Source organism: Camelus dromedarius, chromosome 4 (assembly GCF_036321535.1).
Source record: "Camelus dromedarius isolate mCamDro1 chromosome 4, mCamDro1.pat, whole genome shotgun sequence".
Taxonomy (NCBI): domain Eukaryota; kingdom Metazoa; phylum Chordata; class Mammalia; order Artiodactyla; family Camelidae; genus Camelus; species Camelus dromedarius.
In genome coordinates this window covers 70367541-70380505 of record NC_087439.1, presented here as the reverse complement: position 1 = coordinate 70380505, position 12965 = coordinate 70367541, and the positions used below count along the sequence as shown (strand labels likewise).

Here is a 12965-nt window from a genome sequence, read left to right as displayed (position 1 = left end):
CGTCCTTTTGAAACCTTTACAAAAAAAGGGGGGGGGGGATGAATAGATGTATTTGAAACCTGTGTCTAATCAATAGCAGGACATCAAAACCCAAGAGAAATAGAAATGAATTAAGAAGTAAAGATTAAGAGAGTAATAGAAAATAGAACAGGTAAAAACAGATTTAAAAAAAGGGGGGGGGGGATTTGTCGGTGTTCTCCTGGAGTCTGTGTGCTTTTAATGTGAAGTCTTTCTGTCTCCGTCCTGTTTTGGAAGCTCAGCTTGCTGTTTTCAGAGGCCCTCCGTTGGCGCCCTCTTCTGTGCTGCTCCCAGCACCTGTCGGCAAGCAGATCGCGCCTCCTCCTAACACTGGGTCAGGTGCAGCTCTCTGCTGTGGGCGGGCGGGTCGCTGCCCCTCCGGATTCCGCAGTCAGATGTTGCAGACTGGCCAGGTAGGAGGGCGGGTCGTGCCCCCTCCCAGCACCTGGGTCAGGGGCTGTGTTCCTGCCCGAAAGGCGGGGGGCCGCTCTCGCTCTACCTGCTCCACCGCCGGTAGCTCCGCTGCTCTGTGCGGCTGCGCGGTCCGCCCTGGTCGGCCCTCCGCCCTGGTCGGCGCTGCGAGGGTGGGCTCGGGGAAGACCGAGGGACAGCCCTGTCCCTGCTCCGAGCCAAAACCCAGCTCGTTTGTCTTTGTGGAGCAAGTTCTCTGAGGGACCAGGATGGAAGGATCCTATCTGCCCCGGGCTGCAGGCCAGTCTCAGTCTGGCCTTTGAGGCTGCTAAGCCCTTCGGTGCGGATGCAGGTTTCGCCCCCGCCCCCGCCTGAGTGCTAAGCGCGGAGGATATGGCGGCTGTGCCTGAGCCCCGCCTCTCTTCCCCCGAAAACTTTCCGCGGGTTTTCAGAGATGGGGGTGTGCACCCTTCCCCCGAGAGCACATCAACCTTGCTGTTTTATGGAGGGCCCAGGTTGTTCTGCCCTGTGCACCCACAGCCAGGGCGCGCAGCCCCTTGCGTTCCCCCGGGGCTGCCTCCGTGCAGCCACTTCCGTCCTCCGTCCGGCTTGTGCAGCCTGGCCCTGCCCGCGGCTGCCGGCCCGCGTCTCAGGCTGGGTGTCCGGGGGGACGCTCTGTGCCCGTTTAACTTAGTTCTGTTAGTCAAGGGCTGCTCTGTACAGATCCGAGCCTCGGAGGCTCCCCCTCCGTCCCTCTGGCCTCTCAGTTGGAGAGGGGAGACTCAGCGAGCGAGCGCCAGTCCTCCTTTGCCGCTCCCTCCCCGCGGGACCCGTCCCGCGCTGCTTTGCCTTTTGTTCTTTCTTTTTTCCTTTTCTCCTACCAGATTTTTGGCGTCTTTATGTTTTGAAGAGGGCGATGTTCTGTCGGAGTTCCGCGGGTGCTCTGGTTGGCTGAGTGGGTCTGTAGATGTGGGTCTTGGTGTATTTGTGGGAGAGGGTGACCTGCGAACGTCCTTCTACTCCGCCATCTTCTCCGTCTTCCGCCTAAAGAGTCTTTTAGGCTGTGTTCGTTTCCTTCATTCTTTTTTTGTTTCTGTTTCTCAGACTGGATAATTTTTTTCTATCTTCAAAGTTTACTATTTCTTTTCTTTGCTCAGATATGCTGTTGTACCACTCTAGTGAATTTTTCATTTCAGTTTTTGTACTTTTGAGCTCCCAAGTGTCATTGCTTTTTATAATTTCTGTCTCTTTATTGCTATTCTCCATTTGTTGAGAAATTGTTTTCTTGGTTTCTTTAGTTCTTTGAGCATATGCAGTCTTTGGTAACTCCATTGTCTGTATTTCCTGAGGGACAGTATCTGTTAATTTTTTTTTCTGTGAATGGTGCATACTTTCTTTCTATGTATGCTTTGTAATTTTTTGTTTAAAACTGTATGTTTTGAATATCATTGTGGGCAAAAAGGAAACAAAACGAAAAAAAAAAAAAGAAAACTGTGTCCAGGTCTTTGCAGATTGGCTCTGTGTTGGAGCCCTCTTTTAACACGTATTCAGGCCTTTTACGGTTCTAACTTAGCTTTTACTGCCTACTAGTGTTGAGCCTACAGAACAGCCAGTTACGGAAGCTTACGGTCTTTACTGAGCATGCATCCTGCTCTGGCCCTGTGTGTGGTTTTCTGGGTTCCCCAGTATATCCAGAAGCTTTTCAATGCCCTTATTCTCCAGTTTCTCAAATCTGCTTTTCCTTCCTGACTTACAGCATTTCTGTTGTGTGCCTCAACTATTGTATTTTGCCCAAAGCTATAGCACTTCTTTATTTGGCTTTCAGTGTTTCCAAGGAATGTTCTTCTCTTAGTCATGGCTTCTTTCCTGTCCTGAGAGAATACTGAGTTAGCAGAGCAAAGATAGGCCTCTTGTATTGGTCCTTCAGGGAACTCACAGACGTGTCAAAACAGACAACATAATTCCTTGGGAACAAGATCACTCTTCTCCCTCTGGGATCAGGTAACCACACTGGGAACATGTGCTGCCATCTTCACACCTGCGACCACTTCAGGGCAGGGGTGGGGCAATGCTATATTAAAACACTGCAGAGTTCTTCTACCCTGTTTCGGTGACTTTTCTTCTCCCAGTTATGTTTTTAGTTAGTCGCTGTAAATGTTTGACTAACCTCCAAAGTTTCGATATAGTTGATTCTGACAGTTTTTTCCAAGTTTTTGGTGTTTCTTGGGAGAAATGGCACAAGTCCTTCCTGTGCCATTTTTATTGATGTCCTCATCGAATAAATTAGGAAATACTCTCCCCTCTTTAATTTTCTGGAAGACTTGTGTAAACTTGGCATTATTTCTTTCTTAAATGTTTGGTAGAGTTCATTCAGAAAGCCATCTAGGCCTGGAGTTTTCTTGGTGGGAGAGTTTCAAACTACAAATTTAATTTCTCTAGTAGACATAGGAAATATTCAAGTCATCTATTTTTTTCTTGAGTGAGCTTTGGCAGTTTGTGTCTTTGAGGGGATTTGTCTGTTTCATCTAAATTTCATTTGCATTATCAAATCTATTCTCAGTATTTATTTGAAGACCTCAATATTTGTTTGAAGATCTGACTTCCTATTGGTGACTTAATCTTCCTGTTTAATACTATCTATTTTGTCAATCTTTTCTTACCTACTTTCCCCCTTATTTTGGGGTAGTCATCATTGCTTTACTCTATTTCTGAAACAATTTTATCTGACCAAATCATTATTTTTAGGACCCTCAGAGTACTTTTATAGTTAGCCTCTTGAATTCTCAATTATTTTTCCGAGTTTTCCTTTGTATTAGTAACTTTACTTGTGTTCGTGACTTACCAACCATTATTTTAACTTTGTTTGGAACTTGTAATGTATTTTCTTTTAAAAATTGCAAATTTTATAATAGAACCCATTTATCTGCTAAGAACTTGTCTGTATTCTAATAGCATAACTTAGAGTCAGTCAGCATAGGGTAACATATAAGTCATGGAGCTATGCTGCCTGGGCTTTGATTTTAGCTTTCCCACTTATGAACCATGTATCCTAACTTTTCCTCTGGGCCTCACTTCCTGCATCTGAAAAATAGGAATGATAGTAATACTTAATTCATTTAAGAATTAAAACAGAAAAAAAAAAGAATTAAAACAGAATCTAGTACAAAGTAAGAACCCATCAACTGTTTACTATTATTATTCATCAACAATGATTCTGTCTTAAAAATGAAAACTTCTTAGACTTAGGACTTCTGTTTACCTGATTTTATTCATGATCCAGTACAATGCCTTTTTTTTTTTCTCCCTTTTTTTTTTTTTTAAGATTTTCATCAAATTATTTCCCAACTGTATGAAGAAAAGTAACAAATTTATCTACATTCAATGTCTCTGTTTCCTCAAAATATAGAAAACAGTCAATATAACATTTCTAGTTACTTGGATTTTGGTGTTTCTGAGCTTTTCTGGGCCAGCAAGCAGTTGTTGAATGGTACTCTGTAGGATAATTAGTGTTTTGTTTTTGGAAAGGAAAGGGTTTCTTTAGTTTTGTGTGGAAAGGTGTACAAATCTTTGCTTTAGAAAGATTTCAGTGTATATACTTCACAGTGTTGTACTTCACATTTAGTATTAAAAACTTGAATGAAGCTGTACATTTGTGAATGTTTGAATAAAAAAGTAATAGAGTTTCTTTGGAAGAATATTCAAGATATGGGTAATATTGGTTGTCTATAGAGAGGGAAGATGGGTGGTTGGTGGATAGGAGGGAGATTGTAATTCCCTTTTTGACCTTTTGAATTTAGTGACACATACATATATTACCTATTCAAAAAAAGTCATTTAATTTAATATTTTTCGTGAGTGTAGTAGAAATTCAAACACAGTGTAAACAAAAAAGTTATTTTTAGCAATACAAAGAATATGCAGTGAAAACTCTCCCACTCACTTGGACATCCAAAAACCCCTCTGGAGACACAACCATAACTGTTAAGTTCCTTCTGTAGACTTCCAAAAACTGTCTTTGCATTACAAGATTATATGTTTTTATATCATTTTCTAGCATACAAATGGGAATTACTATACCCATTTAACTTTAATGTTTTACTTAGCAATTGGGAACATATACATCTTTCTAATTCTTTTAATGCTCCATAGTATCAATTGTACCATAAATTTTTAGCCAGATCCCCATTAGAGGACATAAGTGCTTGTTTTTCCATCACCGACACTTTGTGGTATAAAATTTTATTTATCTTTGTTAATGTGGTAGGTAAAAATGGATCTTGTTTTGATTTGCAGCTAGTAAGTAGTAGAGCCAGGGTTTGAAGCCAGGATCTTTATTGAGCTGGTACTGTTAACTACAAAGCTGAAACTAATATTCTTAACTACTACATTGTACCATCTCAACATAGTGAATAATGTTGAGCATTTTAGTATATTTTATAAGGCATTTACATTTCTTTTTATGTGCCTTTTGTCCATATTTCTGTTATGGGTTTCCTATCATTTTTAAAATGCCTTCTTACTGGCAAGCATCATAGAAATAACTAATTCATCCAAGAAACATCAAGAGATGCTAAAACTAGTGGGTGAAAAGTTGAATGTGGAACAGGATGTTTACAGAGATTTTAAGTACTTACACCCCAAAACAATGATTGATTATTAAAGGGAAAATGGAATTTTATAGTGAAGAAACCTGGGAGACACCAACTCAGTCATATGATCAAGATTAACTTCTCTAGCAATGGGACAAATCAAAATTGTGTACCACTTGATAGGATGCAGTGAGAAGAACACAGCAACAAAGATGCAAACCTCAAATCTGATCACGATGGAACTTCAGATAAATTGAGGACCATTTTAAAAAGTAACTGTCCTATAATATTAAAAAAGTGTCAAGATCATGAAAGTTAAGAAAGCAAGTTTGAAGTTATTTCAAAAGAGAAAAGAAAAATTCCTTGTTTAAATTGGGACCAATTCATTTTGTCAATCCAATATTAAAATCCACTAAGGTAAATGAATAACTAGTTTTTAGACTTACAGTTATCACAAAAGGTTAGTTATAATAGATTCTCGAGTTTCTTGTCTTCAAATACAAGTCAGTTTTAAATCCATTATAGAGGGGAACGTATAGCTCAGTGGTAAAGCTTGTGCTTAGCATGCACAAAGTCCTGGGTTTAATCCCTAGTACCTCCGATAAATAAATAAATAAATAAAACCTAATCAAACCCCCCAGAACACAAAAATTATTTTTTAAAAAATCCATTATATACAGTCTTTTCTCACTATTCATAAATTTCATGTTTGGAATTCGACTACTTGCTGAAATGTATTTGTAATCCCAAAACCAATATTCAGAACACTGCCATGGTCATTTATGGATATGTGCAGAACAGTGAAAAACTTGAGTCCAGATGTACATGTTCCCAACTGAATATCTGAGGTGCTCTGCCTTTTTCTTTCATCTCTTATGCTGAAAACAAGTGTCTTCTTTGCTATGTATTTAGTGCCTTATTTTTTGCACTTTTGTACATTTTGTTGGTGATTTCACAGTTTAAAATGGCCCCCAAGTGTAATGGTCAACTACTGTTTAGTGTCCTAAGCATACGAAGGCTGTGATGTACCTTATGAAGAACACATGCTAGATTAGCTTCATTAGGGATGAGTATAGTGCTGTTGGCCATGAATGCAATGTTAATAAAGTGATAATATATATTTTTAAAGGTGTCTTTAAACAGAAACACAAATAAAACAAGATTATATATTGATCAGTTGACAAAAATGTTATGGCCAAGGGCTCACAGGAACCTAACCCTGTATTTAGCAATGGTTCAGTGTTTGATATTTACAGCAACTTTATAGAATATGATTACCATAAAAAACAGACTCAGCTGTACTTAGAAACACCAAACTTCTGCCTCAGGAAGGTGACACACTTGCCCTCAAACTCAAGATGATCAGTATCTATTCTTCAGGTTTTTCCATATCTTGAGAAATAGGTTGATTTTTATTATTATTCCATGAGAAGATTATTAATTGACTGATTTGTGTACCTGTTGTTCAAATTTTATTTTTTACTTAATAGTCAGAGCCTGGAACATATTTTAAAATAGATTTCAAAACTCAGTGTGAAGTTCAACCTTAAAAGATAGGCTCTTTGATCCATGCTCTGGCCAGAATTTGGAGATCCAGCAGTGCTACACTGAGGCAGGCAGCTCAGGAGAGCCAAGTGAGTGGGGAAGATGTTGTCAAGGGCAGGCCATGGTGCGGGTATGCAGTGAGCATATGCCCAGAAAGAACACTGTCACATTTCTTGTAGATCCAGGGTTCAGGTTTGCTTGAACACAAATTATTAGGAAACATTCAATGTTGCCAAGATTGCTAACAAGGATTTTAAAATAGGCTTGTCAGGTAAAATACTCAGATTAAGAATTGCACAAAAATGATTTATCAGTATCTGAAATTCAAATTAAATGGTGTCCTATATTTTTTATTTGTTAAATCTGGGAATGGGAACCCTAGCCCTACTTTTTTGAAAGTACGTGTTTAAAGGCACAAGAAGTATCAATTGGCAGATGAAAAGCTTGAAGCTTAATAAAAACTAATCCAAAAAAACAAGTCTGAAAAAGGATTCTCAATGACAGTCCATCAAAGTATATAAGTTTTGTTTTTTATCAGGGAGTTTAAACCAAAGGGACACTGTTGTTCATTGCTGTTATATATGAATACTACAAAATGGGACTGCTTTTGATAATACTATAGAAACTAGTTTAAATAAGAAGAAAATGCCAGGCCTTTAAGCTTTACAGCTGGAATGAAGCATTCTTTCTAGGAGTAGAGGAGAAAAAGTTCACTTAGAGATTGAAAACAGCCCAGTGCCAAAATTCTATCAGATTCAAAACTTATTTTTAAAGTGTAATTAGTGGCTATTGATTGAAATAACAGTGCTGTGAATCAACAATGACATAAACCTGTGGCCTTGAAGAAACGTAATTACTACAACTGCTTACTCTTGTAGATAATGCTTCAAGGAGTTCAGTTGAAGTTTGCTTACATACTTGCTCCTCACCTTTTGAGAAATGTGACCTTTTTCAAGTCTCTGAAGTCTAAAATGTTTTATTATAGCTATGTAAAATATTGGTTAAATAAAATTGATTTTTCTTTTTACCTCATGTCATTAAAAAACTCAATATTTTTTGTAACATACAGTGTTTTACATGTACTTTATTACAGGCAGTGAGGTCACTGAAGGAGACAATCGAAGACTGTTGGGACCAGGATGCAGAGGCTCGGCTTACTGCACAGTGTGCTGAGGAGAGGATGGCTGAACTTATGATGATATGGGAAAGAAACAAATCTGTGAGCCCAACAGTCAATCCAATGTCTACTGCTATGCAGAATGAGCGGTAAGACCTTGAAGGTTTGACATCCCTCTGTTGGTAATTAAAACTGAGACCATCCCAAACCCCTCTCTCCCCAGTGAATATTCTGCACTCTTATTTTTTCACCCCATAAAACCAGTTTGCCAAAGAAAGTCAGTGCAGCTACACACGTGAGTCTGCCCGCTCTCTCCATGGGAGTGGGCTATTGCTTAATAAACCCTCATTTTACTTTTCTGAGGGGGAGACACAGACCAAACAGAGAACAGGAAATAAATACTATTAAACCAGTCTAACAGTGCAATGATTAACGGATACAATTTAATGTCGTAATTTTTCTTTCAATATGCCTGTTCTTTTACTGATGACTTTTGTTTGGTGTTAAGTGCAAGAGAAAGCTGTGGTTTTTTAAAAAATACTAAAAAATGTAGTAAAACATTAGTCTTTCTCTGTTAATGCTCCAACTACCCTGCAAGAATACAGGTAAAACATTTTCATAGTTCCAAAAGTTTATAAGCACTTTTATGTACTGTGTTGTCTTGATTATCCTTTGTTGTTATTATTTTTCTCTTTCCTCTGCTTTCTTGGAGGGTTTGTTTGTTTGTTTGTTGTTTTTTTAAGAAATAGAATTTTGAGCTTGCCTATATATCTAACCACTGCTTCACTGAAGACTAAGGTTTCTAGGCTTCCTATCCAACACTCTTACAGAATAACCACTGCTATTTTCACATGAAGGCAATTCATAAGGTCTTTTCATCCCATAGTCAGCATTATTGTGTGAGATATTTCTTTATCAGAACTGTGATTTTTGGTTCTAAATAAAAGGGCTTTTTAAAAAATTCCTGAAACTTGGAACTTTCCAACTGTGTAATCTGTTTCTTTGTTCCATCTTTATGGGATAAAGTCTTCCCACAAATTTGTTACTTTATCTAAAACATATTAAAAGTTTTCAGAAAAGCATCCAGGAAAAAGTGACTAGAGAAAATTGAGGAGGGGGAAAAAAAACCTTGATTCTTGAATCATATTCTTTGCTATTTTCTGTTCTAATTTCTGAGAGCAGTTTGTATTATGAACCATAGGCCCCAAATCGAGTTTACACTACTTATGTTTATGAATTACCTTCAGCGTATAAATCCTTATTCCTATTATATCAGCAAATCAAAGAAGGTAGACTAGCAATTCTAAATGTAAATTTTCTCTTTACACATCCCTAAGGATAATCTGTTTCCGTCTCCCCTTATCTCCATTATTTTCTATGTGCTCTAGTGTGCCATTTGTACCTCTCTTAAGAGTCAGCTCCTTTTGCTTTAAATGCTTTTGAACTTTGCTTGACTGGTAAGAAGAAACTTTGATACCCTCCTTGTTTTGGCCATTTTTGCCTCCTGTGTCATTCAGCTCTACCCCTTACATGCTTCTTTTCGTGTCCAGTTACTTCTAAATATATAGCTCATCCTGTAGTCATTTCACGCTAGGTTTCATTGTATTGAGTCTTACTCTCCATCCCTCCTTAACTTCCTTTTCTTGTGCAGAGCAAAAGCTTTTTTCTTCTTTCCCTTCCTGTCAGTCTCCTCATAACTTCCAGATTTTTTTTTATAGCACCTCTTCTTTAGTTGCTGCTTTTTTCCTGTAACACTTACCTATTAATGTTCCCAATGTTTATACTTGATCGTTTGTTAAAATTACCCCTCACTTTTTATTTTATTTTTTCTTCTAGCTTTATTGAGATATAATTGACATACAGCATACAGATATAACTGACATACAGCATAATGATTTGACTTACATACGTCATGAAATGTTTGTCACATAAGTTTAGTGAATACCCATCATCTCATATAGATAACAAAATTAAGGAAATAGGAAAAAAAAAACATTTTTTCCCTTGTCATGAGAACTCTTAGGATTTACTCTCAACAGCTTTTATATATAATACACAGCAGCAGTGTTCATTATGTTTATCATGTACAATACATTCTTAGTACTTATTTATCTTATAACAGGAAGTTTGTGCCATTTGACTGCCTTCATCCAGTTCTTCCTGCCCTCACCCTCTGTCTCTAGTAACCACAAATCTAATCTCTTTTTCTATGAGTTTGCTTCTTTTTGAAGTGTAATTGACCGGTAGCACTATGTTAGTTCCTGTTATAAAGCATAATGATGTGGTATTTCTTTACAGTTCAAAAATGATCACCAAACTAAGTCTAGTTACCGTATGTCACCATGCAAAGATATGTAGTTACTTACTATATTCCCCACACTGTACATTTCATACCCGTGGCTCATTTACTTTGCAACTGGAATTTTATGCCTATTAATCTGCCTCACTTATTTCTTTCCTTCCTCTAACCCCCTTTTCTTGGCAACCACCTGTTTGTTCTCTGTATCTGTAATCCTGTTCCTGTTTAGTTTTGTTTGTTCATTTGCTTTGTTTTTTAGATTCCACATATAAGTGAAGTCATACAGTATTTGTCTTTCTCTGTCTGACTTATTTCACTTAGCATAATACCCTCTAGGTCCATACTGTTGTCAAAAATGGCAGTATTTCATTCTTTTTTATGGCTAAGAAGTATTCCTTTGTATATACATACCACATCTTCTTTATCTGTTCATCTATCATTGGGCACTTGGGCTGCTTCCGTATCTTGGCTTGGCTTTTACTTTTAAAATATAAAGGTATTACAGTGTGGTGCTTATGAACTGCCACTTTCAAGGTGTGACAATGATATTGAAGAACTTTTGATAACTGCAGAGCAGTTCTAAATCTTTGATTTTCTTTATCTGAGGGTCATTCTGCCTTGTACCATAGGCTCTGGGACTTGCGTTGATATGGCTCGGCCTGAGGACGATATGTTTCATTGCTAGACTGTGCCTTTTACTGGAGCAGTTTGGAACAACCTAAAATTTTATGTTCTTTTTGCCATTTGGAACTTAACTGGTAACATATTTGTTGAGTAGCTACTGTGTATCTAGAATTACAGGTGTAGAAACTTGAATCATGGGTCTTGAAACTTTATGTCTGATTATGCAAATATACAATTCACAAAGATATAATTGGTAATGTTGTAAAACTATAGGGGCAATTTTTTAAATTAATAACTCTTGTAAACCAAAATAATGAACATCTATAAAAATCATATCTAGATCCACATAGATTTTTTGGTAGGCTTTATGATTTAACCTTTAGCAAGTTATTGACACTTGATTATTTGATTAGAACTTTTAAATAACCTCTAGAGTAATGTAGGTTAAGAATAAAAAAGCAGTTCATACTTTAAAATCAGGGGTGTTAAACTTGGAGAGTCAGTTTGTCATAAATGTACATTCTCACTGTGGCACTTTTTTTCTTTAAGCAACCTGTCACATAATAGGCGTGTGCCAAAGATTGGCCCTTATCCAGATTATTCTTCTTCCTCATACATTGAAGACTCTATCCATCATACTGATAGCATCGTGAAGAATATTTCCTCCGAGCACTCGATGTCCAGCACACCTTTGACTATAGGGGAAAAGAACCGAAATTCAATTAACTATGAACGGCAACAAGCACAAGCTCGCATCCCTAGCCCTGAAACAAGTGTCACCAGCCTGTCCACCAACACAACAACCACAAATACCACTGGCCTCACTCCAAGCACTGGCATGACCACTATATCTGAGATGCCATACCCAGATGAAACAAATCTGCATGCCACAAATGTTTCACAGCCAGTCGGGCCAACCCCTGTCTGCTTACAACTGACAGAAGAAGACTTGGAGACCAACAAGCTGGACCCAAAAGAAGTTGATAAAAACCTCAAGGAAAGTTCTGATGAGAATCTCATGGAGCATTCTCTTAAACAGTTCAGTGGGCCAGACCCACTGAGCAGCACCAGTTCCAGCTTGCTCTACCCACTCATAAAGCTTGCAGTAGAAGTGACTGGACAGCAGGACTTCACACAAGCTGCCAATGGCCAAGCATGTTTAATTCCTGATGTCCCACCCGCTCAGATCTATCCTCTCCCCAAGCAACAGAACCTTCCTAAGAGACCTACTAGTTTGCCTTTAAACACCAAAAATTCAACAAAGGAACCCCGGCTGAAATTTGGCAGCAAGCACAAATCAAACTTGAAACAAGTAGAAACTGGAGTTGCCAAGATGAATACAATCAATGCTGCAGAACCTCATGTGGTAACGGTCACCATGAATGGTGTGGCAGGTAGGAACCACAGCGTTAACTCCCATGCTGCCACTACCCAGTATGCCAATGGAGTAGTACCATCTGGCCAGACAGCCAACACAGTGACACATAGAGCCCAAGAAATGCTGCAGAATCAATTCATTGGTGAGGACACCCGGCTGAATATTAATTCCAGTCCCGATGAGCATGAACCTTTACTGAGACGAGAGCAGCAAGCTGGCCATGATGAAGGTGTTCTGGATCGTCTTGTGGACAGGAGGGAACGGCCACTGGAAGGTGGCCGAACTAATTCCAATAACAACAACAGCAATCCATTTTCAGAGCAAGATGTTCTTACACAGGGTGTTCCAAGCACAGTAGTAGAGCCTGGACCATCAAAGCCCAGAAGAGCACAGCGGCCTAATTCTCTGGATCTGTCAGCCACAAATGTCCTTGATGGCAGCAGTTTGCAGTGTAAGTGGAGGGACTGTGTGATCTCTCCTTGTCTTTTGGGATCATTTAAATAACTACTTAGCTAGAATCAGATTGTGTTTCAACTAGCAATTATTTACTTTTACCACTTTCGGAAATAAAATAAGCCGTTTGGTTGGACTTCAAAAGTAATTAGAGTGTTGTAAAGAAAAAAGTAGGGGGTTTTATGGTTGTTGTTGATAATTAAAAAGTCAGTGTCACAATAATCAGAATAATTACCAATTTAATATTTGCCTTATGTAGCTGCTGGTTTATAATGCAATTCACATACTTGCTATGACTAGTTGAGATTAAGTACTCACCAGTCTAAAAGCTTCAAGTAAAATAATATTAGTACAACTTGTGAAACAGTTTAAGTTATTTCAACTGAACATATTAATATCTTTTATATACATTTATATTTTATTAGAAAAATCTTAATAAATCTTTCAAGTCCAGAGAAAATTTAGAAAAGTCACTAACAAGAAACAATAAAGTTGTTCTTGGTTTTTAGCGTCATTTTTTCCAAGAGTTAT

At 38.3% G+C, this 12965-nt stretch overlaps 1 protein-coding gene across 1 annotated transcript in view; it reads left to right on the top strand.

Moving 5' to 3' along the window:
* The window catches only part of BMPR2 (bone morphogenetic protein receptor type 2), a 167800-nt gene that overhangs the window by 146584 nt on the left and 8251 nt on the right, over positions 1–12965 (top strand). The window contains exons 11-12 of the mRNA XM_010991737.3: positions 7657–7829; positions 11153–12432. Of these exons, the coding sequence (XP_010990039.1) occupies positions 7657–7829; positions 11153–12432 (1453 nt within the window). The remainder of the gene's footprint in view (positions 1–7656; positions 7830–11152; positions 12433–12965) is intronic.